This window comes from Manis javanica, chromosome 6, assembly GCF_040802235.1.
Source record: "Manis javanica isolate MJ-LG chromosome 6, MJ_LKY, whole genome shotgun sequence".
Taxonomy (NCBI): domain Eukaryota; kingdom Metazoa; phylum Chordata; class Mammalia; order Pholidota; family Manidae; genus Manis; species Manis javanica.
This window is the reverse complement of record NC_133161.1, coordinates 22,685,250-22,702,862: the sequence shown is the minus strand read 5'-3', so window position 1 is coordinate 22,702,862 and position 17,613 is coordinate 22,685,250. Positions and strand designations below refer to the sequence as shown.

Below are 17,613 nucleotides of genomic sequence, written 5' to 3'. Positions count from 1 at the left end.
AGTCAGACTGAATTAAAAATCCATCTGTAACTGGAGCAGTTATATGAAATTTTTTAAGTCTCAATTTTTCACCTACAAAGTAGAACTGTGTATCAAAATATCATACCAATCTCTGGGCACTAAATGGCCAAATTCACTGAGAGGCTGAAATGAGGTTATATACATAAAATTCTGAGCTCAAAACCTGGCCCAGAACAACAACAACAAAATACTGTAGTTAACTTCTATGCCCACTTCTTATCTACCCACCAACTCAACTAATTAACTCATTTTTCCAAAAGAAATGAGAAAATGTAATTATTCAAAGAACACTTGATAGAATGTTTCATCTCAACTCTGCCACCTTGAGGCAAAGGAATGTCCATGACCACAGAAATGACCTGCTTCCAGGGCATTGGCCTCAACTGTGCTGCACAAAACACGGGTTCCAGGGCAACCTGTCTCTAAAGTAAAAGAATGACACTCTTCTGATTTGTTTTTGTTAATTGTTAGTAGAAAAAAGTTTCTTTTTAAATTTTTTCTTTTATCAAGTCTCATTTCTGCTGCCCCTTGTTTGGTAAAGGTACTAACAAATCACAAAACACACACTCTGGAAATGAATACTAAAGAGATAGTTGAGGAGGCTATCATGCCTAAGTTCAACAGTCTATTTTTTTCTGAGGAAAAGTTGTGTCTACTGTGAATTATATGCAGATAATCCTACTGAGCTTTTTGCTAGAAAATTTGTTCTAAGGAAAAATTAAATGCGTGATTATTATACTGTGATCAGAAAAGGGCATACAATGTCCTCCCAATACCAAGATTTCCAGATGCTCACTACCACAAAAAGCTAAGAACATTAGTCTAGTTCACAGAAAAGACACACTGCCTGTTGTCATTATATTCTCATCTGTCTATCATCTTTGGCACTTTCAGATTCCATAGCTAATTCCGTTAATGGTTATACATCTTTACTCTAGGCTGGCTTAACTTTTTGAAAGAAAGTAAGCCATGTGGGCAAAAGTAAAAGTTACTGGGAATTAACATTACTGAGCAGCAAAGGAACCCAATGGTATCAGTTATGAGTGGTAACTCCCATAATATGGAGTTTTCCTAAAATGATTTTATCATCTGGAGATAAAGCCCTCGCCACCAAAAATGGACATCTTAACTCTTCCTTCCAAGACCCACATCTATCCTCCTTCTCTGCTAACTTCAGCTCATCTTCCTTTCTTATGCTATTCAGCATTTATACTGACACCAGTTACACAAAGCCCTAGCCTGTTAAGTGTCTACTCCATGACCTAGAAGTGTACTATTCAGCAAACATGTACTGCTGAGCATTAGGAAAATAGAGAATAAGACCTGGTTCTTATAACGGTAGGTAACACTGATAGAATATTATGTACAGGTTGGGCAATTTGCTGTGACACTTGTGTGCTTCTTTTTTCTCTCACAAGAGTGTAGATTAGGTTCTGTGACTGATACCTGACTTTGATGAGCACCTCTAGCATTCAATAATCATTATTTATTCATCTATAATAAGTCATGCAGAACCTGAAGGCACTTAATCTACTCACCCGTTCTCTTTTGGCCATATCAGCAGGGCTCACACCCTCTGCAGCCTTCGTCCCAGCCCGAATCACTGCAAAAAGAGGGCAAAGGGCCAAGACATCAGCAAGGGAATTTTCTCTGAGCAATAAGGAATGCGATTTGAATGATGCAATCTCTTTGTACAGGGCCCAGAGGACTGTACTGGCCAGGACATTTGGGTATTTGGGTAGGTCCAGAAATAGGCTACAGGGCTAAGTTCTCAGCTCTGAACTACTCTCAAGGACCAAAACTCTGAACATTTTGTGATTTTGTTCCTCTTCTCCCTCCTTCCCCTCAAAATCTTCATGTGTATGCCCAAAGACAAATGAAAAAGCCTAGAGAAGTTCTGAAAATAAGTATTTTTTAGTCATTTGAATGCAAAAATGCACCACCTGTTACCTGCTCTTGGAATTTCACTGCTCCTCATGTACTTGGGGGCCAGTACTGAGCAGTCCAAGCAGCCTCCCTAGAAAGCAGCTGCACTGCCATAGAGGCCTAGTGTCAAAGGCTGATGACCGTACATTACAAGCCTTGGCTCTGCAGTCATACAGAGGTGGGCTGACAATACTGTAGGACCTAGAAGAAGGAATTCCTTTTTAAAACTAATTAAAGCTAATGTCTGGTTACCTTTCTATCATTAAGGGAAAAATACTGAGTGCACATTTTAAACCCATGAATAATCCAAAAGACTAATTTTAGCTATAATTTTCAACTCCTTTAGAAAACCTATCAGAAATGATGACAAGAAGCAAGGATAATTTGAGTTTTTCCTCCCTCTGCCCTGCTAATCCTCTGATGAAAAGGTCTAAAGGCAAGCAGGCAGAACAAAGAATAGGACTGGTTAATCCATGAATTGAGTGACGGATTCCTAACAGTAAGCCACATCTGCTCAAGGGAAAATAATAATATAACACTGTTAAAGAGGACATTTGGGTTTTTAATTTTAAACATGCGCCCAAACATACTATTGCTGGGTGACTGTCACGGCACAGGGCCAGTTGCTCAGCAGCCTGCCTCATGTCTCCTTTCCACTACTCACAGCCTTCTCGGGCCAGATAGAGGTTCCGGGTTCCAGTTGGCTTCTTCACCTTCTTTCTCCGGAGCTTTGCAGCCTCATCACGCGTCACTGCCAAGTCAACCTTAAGCTGCCGGCCATCCAGTTTAAGCCCACTACCCTGTAACAGATTGCAACCCTCTCTCAAAATACACAGTGAGTAGAAAGTAAGAACACCAGGGAAAGGGAAAACAGAAAAGTCCAGTAATGCTATGGAACCCAACCCCCAAAAATGTTTTAGCCCAGCTGGCTGCAAGTATATCACTAGCCTAACAGTTTTTAGTATATGTGCAGAAGGCCAGCCGTGTGCTTAGGGCCACCAGCAATAATTTATTTTATGGGAGTTGATTAGTCCCAAAGTAGACCCAAATGAGGAAAATGATCTGTAAACAGTCAATTTTTATTATTCTAAAGAGAGCTAACTAAATGGTAGTATTAACTCTACTTCAGAGAATTTAAGAGAAAATGGCAATATAAGATAACTTTCCTCAAGAAAACAATTTATACTTGGTTATAGAATATACAGAGAAATTCTCCATCACCCACACACTTCCTCTCTCACTTACTGCACTTCAGAGATGGCCTTAATCCCTTCTTATCCCAGTCTTTCATGCCATCAGCCTAGCATAGAAGCTGACATACAGACAGTGATCAGTAAAAATTATATAATTATACTTGTTTCTTCACCTATTAAATAGGGGTAATAATTGCATTTACCTGATATGGCCCCATAGAGTTGGTGTAAGGATTAAATAAGGTAATACATGTAAAGCTCAGTGCCTAAAACACACTCAGTGTTCAGTAACTGTTAGCTTTATTATTATATGAACAATAATAGTAATAAAGTCCTGTGTAAACATCAGATGTTGCCCCTAGGAGTAACTATCACCTTAGTTACAGGGTAAAGGAAATGTCTTCCTTACCTCAGTCTCTGGAGAAGCAGCTTCAAGGCACTTCTGAGCTGCTTCTTGAGTCATGAACTGGGCAAATGCACAACCTGCACAGAGAGACAAAATCAAGTGAGATCCCAACCTCCCATGCCCAGTCAGAAGCCCCAGACAACATTACCAATGGTGGCAGCCAGACACAAAGGGCAAGGAGTAGTAGAATCCTTTTGTCAGGCATATGAGACCGGCACTGAAGATTCAAAGATGGGTAAGATAGCTCACCTGTCAGCAATGAGATTTTATTATTACTTCCTTCATCTTTCCCAAGCCTTCTTAGAATTATAATTTCCCCATTTTTCTCCTAAGAAATATCTACAAGAAATGGCAGAGAAATTCCAGCCTACCACTTCATTCAGGATCACTTACTGCTTGACTATCAGAGGACTGAAAAATGAGGTGGGAACCACTTAACCCTGAAATTAATTATAGATCTCACTATCATCACAGTCACTTGGGAGACAAGAGCAGAGCTGCCTCTTGGAATAAAAGTCCCTGGCCTCTACCACCTGAATATAGCAGTGAATCAGAAAGCCATGAACCTAATTCACGACTCAGACTCCAGAATTTCCACAGGTACACCTTTCACTGATTAGGTGCAGGGCCAATCAAGCCATCCTAAGTTCTGCTATTGATAAAAAGCAGCTTCTATAAGCAAACAAAAAAGGTCACCTTATAGTAGACTCCAAAAGAGAATCCAAGTTTCATAATATTTTGTTGTACTTTTTGAACCTTAAGAAGTTCTCTCATAAATGAAAACAATGTCATTTCATACAGTTACTGGGGCACTAATTGATCTTTTGTCCCCTGTAAGAATGAATGGCAGCACACAAGAGGACACATGTGGCAGGCCAACCCACGGGGCCCCATCTAGTGAGGTCTTCCCTGCCTCTGCCAGGCAGAGTCAAGTGCACCACCCCGCTGGTGCCCCACCCACATGTCTATGACAGCACTGGTCAAGTGGCATTTTCCCAAACAAAATGAATGCGTCAGCAATAGGGGCCATGTTTCTTGGCTGTTTCTACATTGCTAGAACCTACCACAGTGTCTGGCATTAATAGATATCAGTAGGAAGAAACAAGTAAGAAAGAAGGAAATATGAGAAAAAATGTGTCCAATAGGCAGATTGGCCTATTTGTCCAATATGAAGAAAAAGGGTACTTATTTCTGAATAGGTGAGAATTTTATCACTGGAATTTCCAGGGCCAGTATTGGGTTCAGTCTTAACACTTCCCTAAAATCTGCAAATAATAATATTTAGCTCTTCCAAGCAGTGAAATGGCAAGCTGACGGGGATAAAACTGTAGGAGGTGGCCAAGGCTATGTGAGTAGGCAGAGAAAGTGTCATAAAAATTTAATATGAGCACAGAAAGACAATGCATTAAAAAAACAATGAAAACTATGCTTATTAAAATCATCAACTCTCAGCTAAGATTTCAATAGAACAAAGAAAGAGACTGACCAAGCCAATTATTGACAATGTTCTGAAAATACCAACCCCATATACTACACCTCATCCAAAAAAGGACAACAGACAGCATCAGAGTAGAGTGCTATACCACAGTACTGGGAACATTTATGCAATTCTAGCTGCTCATTTTTAGAAAAGCATACTGGAAATGGAGATGATCCAAGTATATGAAATATATCAGAGCTGAAGGCACCTTAAGTGATTACTCTAGTTGAACCCTCTGATTTTACAGATAAGAAACTGAAGCCCACCATAATTAAATGATTTACCAAAACCACCCAGCTGGTCTATGGCTTAGCAAGGATTAGATCACTAATCTCCAGGAAGCAGTTCAGTTTCCTTTCCATCATATTACCTTATTTACATCTTTTTTAGCTGAGTAAAAACCAAAAATGCTCAGGTCTCATGCATTTGGAAAGTAAGGTGTAGGATGGAGGTTCTTAATCCATGGGCAGCTCCAGAGAGCCCACAAACCCTCAGAAGCAGCAATTTCTGGAGAGAGAGCTTTTGCTAGATGTTAAAGGAATCAAGAATCAGAATGACTAAGAACTCGCTGCTTTAGAAGAACACCTGCAGTTGATGAAACAAAGAGTAGAATGGATTGAAGTGATGCTTACCTAACAACAGTATGCTAACATAGGGAGTGGAGCTCCTGAGGCTCAAAAGTAGTGACTTGAGGAAAGGAACTACCTAAGGCAGCACCCCTGCTCCATGCAGTTTTCCTTCTGACAGCTGCCACTGCATCAGTTTCCCTGAGCGCTTCCATCCCTAACAAAAGCAACTGAAAAATATCCCAGTAATTTCAAGCAATGTGGAATGATTAATACCCATGAGATGCTATCACATCTGAAATTCAAAAGAGAACAACAAATGGAATTCATTAACCTAATGTAAATAAGCAAGGGTTTAAAAAGCTTAGACAAAATTACGGCTGGCAGCACCATTAAAGATGCTGAGTTTGACATCATGAAAAACAACCTCAGAATGTCCTTGGTGCTTCTGTAGACCACAGAAACCTGGGCTGCAAGGGCTGTGATCCCTCAGAACAGCACATGTCATGTTCTCATGTAACCTAGTCAGCGCCCATGGCAGTGGTCTCAACCCTCTCTGTGCCTGACAACTGACAAGCAAATACCTTTAGAATGTTCTGTGTCTGGATGCAAGACAATACGGACATATTTAAGGTCTCCAAACTGCTGGAGGAGCTCCCCAAGTTCTTCTTCCTCCGAGTCAAAAGACAGGTTTCTATAAAAGACAATCAGGTCACAAGAAAGGTCAATTACAAAAGTGAGATCCTGTGTTCTGCTATGAGGTGACTAAGGCACGTCCTGGAGTGGTTCCCTTGCTCATGACCATCCCTCCTTGTTCAGGAATAGCAGCAATACACAGGGAAGACCCCCAGTGGGCAGGCCTCTGATGTATCACTCTGCCCATTGGCCATAACTGACTGACTTCCCTATGTCAATCAGATTCTCTCTCCCATTTAAAACCTGAACAGACATACACAAAGACAAGATGTTGTAGGTGTAGATTCTCTTGTTAATTTAAACATAAATTACTTATATAATAAAAACGGTAATGCCCTCCCCAAGGGCAATTTCTGGGGAGCTGAAAGTTGAAGATATTCTATATCTTGGTCTGGGTGGTGTTACATGGATATATATGTAAGATGTATAAAGAGTGTTCTTATACATCCTTTCATATATATATATGAAAAATTTCACTGAGCTGTACACTTAGATTTATGCACTTTCCAGAATATATGTTATACCTTAAGAGGGAGGGAAAAAAATGATTTTGCCTCAGAGAAAAGACCCACAGCCTCCTGCAGCTGGGGTCCCAGACTGCCCAGGTTTTCATCCCCTTCTTCAGGTTTGCTCTGTGACAGCTGATTCTGTGAGCCACCCCAATGTTCATCCAACAGACCTGCCTGTTCACTTCAACTGGCCAAAACTGGTCTCTCTTACTACAACCAGAAGACCCACAGCAGGCTATTAAAAGACAAGTGTGTGTTATTACTTATTTTCTCCTCTGCACTTCAATAAAACCCAGGTTTCAGTTACAATTTTACATAATGCAAAAGCAAACATGGTAAAGTTTACTAGCTAAGTATAAAAGAAGAAAAGTACTTCTGTCTCTCGATGGGAATAAAAATATTAGAAGGAGATTTTGTTATTCTAGATTTCAACACAGTGTAAAAAGTCCTAATTTTCCCTGCTATGCACATTCTTCCAGGGTTTAAAAAAAAATCCAAAATAAATATTTACAAGTTTACCTCTCTTATACTCAATTAACAACCCCATAAATAATTCTGTCTTACAGAGTAATCGAGATAAAAACAATGTCCTGCAATAAGACATAACCTAGCTTCATATTTCTTCCAATTTGCCTCATCATGTACATAGTTCTCTTTCATCCCCTTACTTTCCTAAGTTTATTAATTAAAAGATGTATAAGGAGTGTACTTATTACATCCTTACTGGTATGTATATACATATACATAAAGATATGTGTATCCTTAGTATTGAAATCACAGATTTCTAAGTGTGATGTTTTTTCCTTCCTATTAGACAGAATCTTCTATGAATACAAAATTTTTATATAGCAATTCCAAACACCACATTAAAAAAATTATGGAGAGGCATGCTATTAAGGAAGAAAATGGGCTACAACACTGCACATAAAGGCTAAACTCGTCTTTGTAAAATATAGGATGTGGGAGTGTGTGTGGGTATTCTCTGAGTAGTGACTAAGGTTATATTAGTGTCATTTTGCTCATTTATTTCCTAAATTTCCTACAATAAACATAAATTACTTATATAATAAAAATAATCTTAAAAGATTATACAAGGGGATAAAACATACATCATTAAAATAAGACCCGAATGGCCCTAGCCATTGGTACTTAAGATGAGAAGGTATGCTTAAGGTGTACTAAAGATATACTGATATTTGTAAAATGTTCATCTACTGCAGTTGGTAGGACGAAAACACAAAATGGCTACATGAAATAAGACCTATCTCCACCTGACTCCCTCCCTCTGTTTTTCTGGAAACAGATGGGATGCCTTACTTTTTTCTGGCCACTACTTTAGAAGATAAGTTAGGCATGAAGAAAGAAATCATTTGGGACAGGGGACATCACCCCTTCCCGGCAAAGCCCCTAAACAAAGGCTAGAAGCAAGAGGTTTCCCACAGCTGAAGAACTGATTCGTTCCAAGTGATGCCACCCCAATTACAAAGAACAAAATCTAGATGAGGACAATATAAGAAGAGCCCTGCTATTTATCTTCTGTGTATAATTTTATTTTTCTACATTTCTCATTGTTTGCTATGTTCCTAGGTCCAGATGTGCTAACAGTCTGAGAGGCTTCTAACTTTCTGGCCTAGGAGAGTAAAGAAGTGAAGTGAAGTGAAGTGAAATGAAGAACTTATGAAGGCAACACAAGCAGCAGTTCTCGAGATAAAAAGATGTACCTGATAAAAACAGTTTTCCCTTCATTCACATCAGAGGGTAATTTCCTCTTCTTTTTCTTTGAGACTTGTACATCTGAAGTAAAAAGAAAAATTACGAACTGAAAAAGCCTATTGCAAGCCATATGACAAAGGGCTAACATCTTAAATACATAAATTCTTGCATAAACCAGTAAGAAAAAAGTCCAATTAAAGATGAACAAAGGACATACAACTAAATACATAAAAAGATGCTCAAACTTACTCATAAGTAAGGAAAAACATAACACAAGAAGGTACTATTTTTCATCCCAACAGATTGGCAAAAAAAATATATATATATATATATATATATATATGAAATCCAATGTGGTAAAGGGTGTGAGAAAAAAAAGACATTCCCATATATTGTATGTCAGTGTAAATATTTTGGAAATATAAAGCATGTAGAACATTTGAGGAGAAAAAAAAACCACATTCACATATTCAAACATATATATTGGGGGGGTGTATATTTATATGCATGTTTTTGCTTATAAAAGTATTAAATATCTTCAGATACACAAGAAACATATAACATTGGTTGTCTCTGGAGAAGGGCCCTAAGGCTAAGGATCTGGGTATAAGGCAGAGTCCCTGTTTTTAAGGATAGAGATACATGCTTATGCATTCATAGAAAATTTCTGGATGGTAACAAAAGAAACAACAATGGTTACTCTGGGAGACTCTTTGGGGGACTGGTGAAAAACTTTTACTCTGCAGTGCATTTTTTATTCCTCTCATTATCATGTATTAGTTCTATAATTTTCTCAAATGAAAGAATAATAAGAGAGCTGAATTTGGTTGTAGAATACATATTATAGTCCCTTGACCCTAAAAGTTTCTTTGATTCTAAGGTGTGCACCATTCTCTCCTCATGGAAAAAGCTTATTCCTTAGGGTTTTTTATGGTCAAACTAACATTCCACACTTACAGCAAAGGAAACAGGAAGGAGTGACCTAATAAGTGAATAGAAACCTCCATCCAAACTAAAGAACAGTTATTGGCCATTCCTCATTTTGTGATGACCTGCTGCCCTCAATAAACAAGGTAGCAATAGGGTTTGGTTACAGTTCTATGAATGTCTCGAGGTCCTTTATCCCCATCTCAACCCAAAAAAGTTAAAATCCACCTTGTATAGGGTGCAATACCCTATTTATACATTTATTCATTCAACGTGGATAATCAAGACAGAAGATAGGTTTTAAATTCCCTAAGAAAGAATCTTGTCTTTCAAATATCATTCCAAACACATTAAAAAACACAACAAAAACAAAAATTTTGACAAGGAATATAGTGTTCATTTTCAGCATTTAAACATACATTTGACAGAAGACCTTAGGATCCTATTAAAAAGAGGCCTGAGCTTAAATGATGCACATTTCTCAGTAACTTATTTTAAATGTAAGGGTGTCTGCAATGATCCCAGGCAAACCTTCAGTCCCCTGCCCTGCAGTGTTGGTGTCATGCTGAGCCAGTTCCTCTCCACTGTCAGTGCTCTCTCTCTCCTCCAGGTCACTGTCCCCGTCAGAAGTGTCCTCTTCACTGCTTTCTGCTGGCGCTGCCCTCTCGGCTGCTCTGCAATGGCAGAGTTCGGACTGAAGATCTGGGCTGACAGAGGGGCCCATCCGACTTCACTACACGAGTCAGTCCCACAATGATGGGGGCAGGGAAAGACATACATTTGCCTCTTAGAGACAATGGTGAATCTTGCCCTGTTGTCTCAAAATAAGCTGAGCGGCTCACCTCTTCTGAATGCACACAGGCTTGGTCACCTCTGGCTCTTTATTCTCCTCCTCCTCTTCATCACCTTTCTCCTCTGCTCCTACATCCTCCTCCTCCTCCTCCTTAACCTCTTCTTCCCTGCCACTCTCTTTACTTAACTGATGTTTAGCTTTAGGCTTCTTCTCCTCACCTATAAGGGATGTAAAGAAAGTTAGGAATTCATTTAGTATTCAAAGCAAGGTTATGTTAACAAGAGTAACTAATACTCGAAGTTCCTAGTTTCTTTGGACTAGAAAAATATATGAGATATACAAATATGTATCTCATATATTTTTTCTTACTGTATTTTTCTCACATATTTTTCTTAGTTCACAGAGTAAAAGAAAGTATGGGGGAGGGGGGGAAACAAAACCAACAGCAACAAAACCCCTCACCACCAAGCCTCCCTTAGAGGCATCCTGCTCATTAGAAGCCTGATCTCACTCAGAACGAGAGGAGTGGCAACTGAGCCCCGCCAACAGCCTGCCATCACGTACCACAGCCAGCACAGTCTTGCTCTAGGGCTCAGCCGTGAACTTCAATCCCAGTGAGTTCTGTTGTCTCAAATCCTGATGGTTTAAAGCCAGCTAATAAGCCAGTTTTATTTTCTAAATAAACCTCAAGTTGTAAGTTTCCCTATTCTTACTATCCCATCATTCCCTATTATGAAAAGCTAGGAAAGGACAGCAAGTAGAGAACAATGAACTCAGGCCCCCTCCCCACTCACATCCACACCCAGTGGGCTTAGACTCAAACGGATCTGATGTTTTGGGACCAGATCACCAGAAGGTAGGATATGAATTGATGAATAGCTCTGGGCTCACTTCTGAGCCAGCAGGAATTCAGTCTCTCTTACTCCCCAGTCTCACTTAAGGTATCTGCAGCCTGACAAGTCTCACTGACAAGCAGGTTCCCTTACACTTTTACCATAGGTGGAGCTGTTCTCATACTTACCGAAGAACATACAACCCCTCCTACTCAACACCACCACAGCTTACCTGGCACAGAGGCAGACTGTGTACTTTTATATTTATCCTTTGCCACGGCCCAATCCACAGCCACTGTTCGCCCTATCAGACAGAAAAGGAGCATCAGAAAGGCCTTCCTCTTCTCATCATCTCCTGTAAATGACTTCCTTTTCATCAAAGGCAGTAAACCAACCAAGAGACAAAGTGTCGATTCAGAGAAAGTTGGTCCTAAAATAAGGTTCCTAGTAGCTGCCTACTCTTTTTAGCCTTTAACGTTTTTATCAATGAACAGAAATTTTGCCTTTCTATGCAGCTACCACATCTGGGATAAGATAGGCTTAAAAAAAAAAAGAATTAGAATGGTGTTTCCAGTTAGACTAACAGTTTACTGGAATAACCTGCACTGAGAAGTCAGGCAGTCTCTAAGCCCATCACTTCTTTAATGCCTGGTATATCAATACCCAGAGTAGCTTCAGTCGGTTTAACAGCCCATGGGTGCCAGTGATCATAACCAAGAGGGAGGAAGCTGCAAACTGCACACCCCAATGGCAACCTGCATCCACCAGTGACTGCTTCAAGGACATCTTCTCATTAGGGATTTAAAAGGACACTTATCATCAAATAAAGAGGATAATGGCATAGGTTCTTTCACATTTAACCCTAAGATCAATACTAGGAATATGTCACCAAGCAGTTTCTGTGTTAGCAATGAGCCCTTCAACAATGAGAACACCCTTTGAAAATGCAGAAAGTAGGTTACTGTGCTAATTTGCCCGAACAGCAGAAGTAACTGGGTCAGGGATACGGTTATAGAAAACTTACCTTTTATCTCTTTCATGTTCGTGCTTTTGAGAGCTTTTCCTGCTTCTAGGAGGTTTTTGAACTGAACAAAAGCAAAACCACGCATCTTTCCATCTGTGTGCAAATGCACAAAGAAATTAGAGGCAGTAGAAGGGAAGCCAACAGACACTAATTATAGCAACCTTGGCTGACAAGATGGTCCAAGTCCTACCAGCCAGCCAGTACCTTGCCCATAGTAATAGCTTGTGTCCTCCTGCTGAGTATACTCTGACTCGGGCTTGGAGAGAGCAGTGCATTTCCTCAAACTGTAACTTATCTTCTAAAACTAGTTCTGATCTAAAAATACCATCAAGGGAATAAGCACTATTATTTTTCTTACCTGTCAAGCACAGTGCCTGATACTTTATGTATAACATATCATCTGAGGCTCACAAAGAGTATGACATTAACCTTGTATTTACATTTCAAATGGTGCTTAGTTCAAGGGTGATATGGAAAAGATAATTATGGTAAATAATCTTAATCTAATTCACACCAAGTGAAGGTTTGCTAGTACCTGGCTTCCGAGGTATGTTTACTTCCAGGACAGCTCCATATTGAGCAAATGTTGTCTTCAAATCATCTTCTGAACACTGAAGCCAAGAGTGAAGAAAGAAAAAGAGGTATTATCGTAACAAATAAACATGAAACATCAAATATTGAATTAATTCATTAGAAAGAGCTTCAACATTTTTACTCCTTCTTATACTTTTGAGACTAGGACACCAAACATTTCTGAATAGAAGACATCTTGTTTTGTATCTAAGAAACAAAAAGGACAGATACCAGCGAGCTGTTCCACCACTCCCTTTCCCTGTAGTAGTTTACCCAAAAGGAAGGCATCTTCACACTTACTTTCTTTACTATGTTCTTGTTAATATGGGCCCATTTTCCAAACTCAACAAGGCTAAGGTTCATTCCCAGCAGGAATTACATCCAGTAACATCATTCTAGTGAGGAGTTCTGCGAAAGAGCACCAACTGGCAGTGTTAAGTTTTCTCTGTCACTTACCTTAAAGCTCAGGTTCCGTATAATTAACCGGGCTTTCTTATCTGCCACTTTGCCTTTTTTAGGCTTCAGCTCCTTCTTTGGGGGTTCTGAATTTTCTAAAAATTAAGAGGCAATAGAATAAGTCTGTGCTCCAAAACCCTACCTTTATGCCCAGAATATTACAGGAAAGAAACTACTACAATTGACGGCATTTACCACAGGGTGAGGTATGCCAACACCAGCACCAGATTTTCCAGACTTAGAAATAAACAAAAGACTAAAATGAGTATCAAGATATATCAGATCATTTTAGAAATCCAAAAGAAATTCAGGAAGCTTTAAAGTTCGACACTACCCCGCCACTACTCAGTCTCCTTACCCTGGTGGGGAAACTCTCTTCAGTTACTAGAAACTCACCATTTCCCCCCTTTTCCTTGAACTTGTTCCTCAGTTTTTTCTTGGCAACAGTCACGTTGATCTTGCAGCCTTCAAAGGTGGTAATCTCCGTGAGGGCCCTCTGGGCATCTTCCAGCATAGAGAACGTGACATAGCCAAAGCCTCGACAGGCCTTACTGCCTAAACAGTAGAGGGCAGGGGGAGAGAACGGTAAGCCAGGAGCCCTAAACCAGTAAATCCTCAGAGCCCAAAACTAGCAGATATGTTGCCAAGAAATCCTGTTAAGTTATCGTCCTAAATCCAAAATTCTCAGGAAGGACAGAAACAAGGTTGGCATCAGTGTCCCCTTCCCCACTTTGATCAGAAATTGTTAGGCTTCCTCTTCTAATTTCTGCCTTTGCTGTTAGCTCCTCTTTTTCGTTCTTTCCTGATAATCTCGGGTATATGGAGAATCCATGATATCTTTTACACCCACAAAGAAGAACTCAAAATCAAACAGAAGGTAGGAAAGATAAGTTTGGTAGCTTCAAAAATTATAGTAATGTGGATCCTCCTCACAGCAGCTCGGCAACGAGTGCCTGACACCTTGACAAAAGAGCCACAAACACTAAACACTGCTTTGGGAGCCTCCAGATACTATTATCATTACCAAGCCTGAGTGATCAATATCAAATCAAACCTTTCCCAAGCAGCTGTAAATCTCTTATCTTACTTTATCTTCAGAATACCTAAGGTAGGTAAAGCGAATATTATCATCTTCTTTCCAAATTAATAATTTGAGATGGAGGAAAGTGATGAACTGGTTAATGCCCAGGGTGTTAGAAGCTGAATCAATTCCTCATTACCAGCCCCATGCTCTTTCCATGGGGCTCCACCAATGTAATGACCATAGAAAATATAAGTACCAAGCAGACAAATGGTTACAAATAAAAACTGTAACATATCTTTGCCCCTTTTGGTATGCTTTTTAAAATTTAACATTTTTGTGTAGCAAAAGTTTAAGTAATTTACTGCATCAAAAAGAAAAAAAGAAAAAGACCAAGTAGCCTGTTTACTATCCAAAGAAGAAACACAGCTCGTGCACTCTGCTTCTTTTTCAACTACACTTGAACCTGCGTCAGGGTTCAAGCCCTCAAACAAGACGCCAATCCACATAAACTGGGTAAAGTTGACACCTGGCACCAGGAAAGCATACTCTGATCTGGAGATCGGTTTCTCTGAATGCCTCACAAAAGCCTGCCTATTCACCTTTCAACAAATTAGTACAGGAAAAATCGAGGCCCTTCCTGATCAGTACAACCAAAACCAATGCCGGTGAAACGTGAAGGAGTTCAGTGTTGAGATAAAAGCATGTATGCTCAATAAATACCACACATCATTTGCACAAAGTATTCACACAGTTCCTTGAATCTTCACAACCCTGTGCAATTATCCCCATCTTAAACAAGTTAAGTGGCATGCCCAAGTCAACAGAACTGAGTAAGACCTCATCCTATACCCTCTCCCTTTCATCCCACTAAGCACAACACTCTTCCCAATACATTTTGGTTATACAGACAGAACAGGGGAGTAATTGTTGGATTTTTTTTAAGGGAATAAGAGCTTTTTAAAAAGATTTAGACCACTTACACAAGGTACGAGGTAAAGTTACACACAGACTGTATTCTGAGGACCCAAAGGAGAATTCCCACTCAATGGCTTGTTCACTGGAACACAACTGTATAGCATTTCGTGTTTCTCAAATTGTTTTAACAACCCACAGTAATGGATATAACTTATAGTGGAACCCATTACACATATATATTCTTTATTAAAAAACAAAAAAAGTTTTACAAATGTTTATTCTTTACCATTTTCTATTTCTATTCTATTTCATTTAAAAAAAAACCCTAGTCACAACCCACTCAAGACCTACTGATGGACTATGATCTGCACCACTACATAACACTCTCATTCTCTCATTCACCCACAGCTATACTTAAAATGACAAAGAACCAGGCAGGTTCCATGGCTTATGTAGCAATCAGAGACATGTCAACAATCCTAAGTCTAACCTCTGTTACTTACAAAATAGAAGCTAAGAATGGAGTGATTATTAGCACACTGCTAGGCTGCCTACTCACATACTCAGATACCATGGGAGGAAAGAGGAGTCGACCAATGGCAGCTTGCACCAGTTGTTCTGCTGAAAGGCACAGGCAGTCACCTACAGAGACAGTCTAATGACTTAGAAGGACATTAAATGTATGTTCTGGGTAACATCAGGTGTCTCTCTCAAGTATCCCTTGAAAACTAGGTAAGAGAAAGGACTGTTTCTACATTGAAACCCTTACAGTACTTCCTTATTTTAATATACACTGACCCTCTCTCATAGTGATGTGATGGGCACAAAAGAGAATGTGAATCACATAGCAGATCCACAAGTCAGTGAATATCCCCAGTGGCTCAAGCCAAAAACCCTTGGAGTCAAACTTGACTCCTGACCCCTCTTTTTCTCATACCTCACATATGATCCATCAACAAACCCTCTCAACTCTGCCTTCAAAAATATCCATATTCCAGTCACATTTTACCAACTCCACTGCTACCATCCTGGTCCAACACCTATACCAGCCTACTAACTGGTCTCCCTGCTTCTGTCCTATTCTCAACATGGCAGACTGACAGATTCTTACAGAATGTAAGCCTGATCATACTTACTGCTCCCTGCTCAAAACTAGCATAGTTTCCTATCTCAGGGTAAAAGCCAAAGTCCTTCCAATGGCCTATAAGGTCCTATACAATTAGGTACCCTAGAGCTCATCTCTGAATTCTCTTCCCTGCACTCAAGTCACTCCAGTCACCCTGGTCTCCTTGCTACTCCCCCAATATGCCAAGCACAGGCCTCATCAGCATCCTTGAACTTGCTTTTTCCGCTGCCTAGTCTGCTCCTCCCCGAGAGACCCATGTTCACTCTCTCACCTCAGTCAGGCCTTCCTTCCCCAGCTATTCTGTAACTGCCGCTCTTCACCCCTCTATACCCTCCCTCACCCCTGACTCCCTATCCTTCTTCCCTGACTTATTTTTCTCCTTAGCATTTCACCACCATTATACTATATATTTTGATTATTTGTTTACTGGCCACCTTCCCCATCTTGAAGACAAAAGAGCAAGGTTTTTGGTTTGGTTTTGTGCACTGATGTATCCCCAGGACCTACAACAATGCCTGGCACATAGCAGGCATTCAACAAATATTTACTGAGTAAGTAACTGAGTGAATAACATATTGGTTAAGAGCTCCGGGTCTGGTGATCAAATTCTGGGTCCACTACTTACTGGCTGTACCAACTTTAGCTAAAGTTACAAATTTCCCTAAGCCCCCGATTCCTTGTCTATAAAATGGGGTTAAGATTCTCCACCCAACAGCATTGAGAAAACTAAATGAGGTAATACGTGTGCAACTCCGCACTCTACCTGGCAATCAGTTGACTCTCAGTAAGTTTTACTGATGTTTCATTAAAAGTTTGCTATTTTCATTGTTACCAAATAAGATCTTATACGGGAGGGCGCATAACAAACGGGAAGCGCTATATAAAGTTAAGGTAATGCTTGGACCCTCAGAAATGGGCCTCTAAGGACTCATCTAGAGGAGAGTCAGTGTGGAAAAGAAATTCAACTCCCAGTCCCTTCTCTTAGGGGCGGGTAAAGAATTATATAGATCGCTCAACTTTAGGAGGGCGTCCTCACCCCCAACCCCCTCCCAAGAGCCCCAGCCCAATCCTCCTCCGCACCGCCCCCTACCTTTCTCAGTCACCACGAAGCACTGCTTCACCGGCCCCACCTGACTGAACAGCTCCTCCAGCCGTTCACTGCGGGCCGAGGGCGGGAGGCGGCCCACAAACAGGGTCAGTCCGGCCATGAGGCCGGGAAACCGAAGTGCGTGAAGTTGCAAGCAAACCCGGTGGCCGCACGCGAGCCACAGACCTAGTTTAGAAATCGCACCACGCCAAGTTCCCGGGAGATTCCGGAAGTGCTCGCCACTCAAAAGGGTCCGAAGTGAAACGTGCTGCTAAGAAGAAAAGACATTCCGGAATGAAAAAAATGGTACCGCCCAAGGGCGGAGCTTCTTGGGCGGGGTTCCAC

The 17,613-nt window shown here is 40.5% G+C and overlaps 1 protein-coding gene across 1 annotated transcript in view; it reads right to left on the bottom strand.

Annotated features, from left to right (window-relative positions):
- The window catches only part of RBM28 (RNA binding motif protein 28), a 28,360-nt gene extending 10,823 nt beyond the window's left edge, over positions 1-17,537 (bottom strand). The window contains exons 1-13 of the mRNA XM_017657485.3: positions 17,272-17,537; positions 13,513-13,671; positions 13,117-13,211; positions 12,623-12,698; positions 12,088-12,180; positions 11,296-11,367; positions 10,280-10,448; positions 9,969-10,111; positions 8,519-8,591; positions 6,177-6,286; positions 3,550-3,623; positions 2,612-2,747; positions 1,560-1,624 (exon numbers count right to left, since the gene is read on the bottom strand). Of these exons, the coding sequence (XP_017512974.1) occupies positions 1,560-1,624; positions 2,612-2,747; positions 3,550-3,623; positions 6,177-6,286; positions 8,519-8,591; positions 9,969-10,111; positions 10,280-10,448; positions 11,296-11,367; positions 12,088-12,180; positions 12,623-12,698; positions 13,117-13,211; positions 13,513-13,671; positions 17,272-17,389 (1,383 nt within the window). The 5' untranslated portion in view covers positions 17,390-17,537. The remainder of the gene's footprint in view (positions 1-1,559; positions 1,625-2,611; positions 2,748-3,549; positions 3,624-6,176; positions 6,287-8,518; positions 8,592-9,968; positions 10,112-10,279; positions 10,449-11,295; positions 11,368-12,087; positions 12,181-12,622; positions 12,699-13,116; positions 13,212-13,512; positions 13,672-17,271) is intronic.
- Positions 17,538-17,613: the final 76 nt, after the last annotated feature.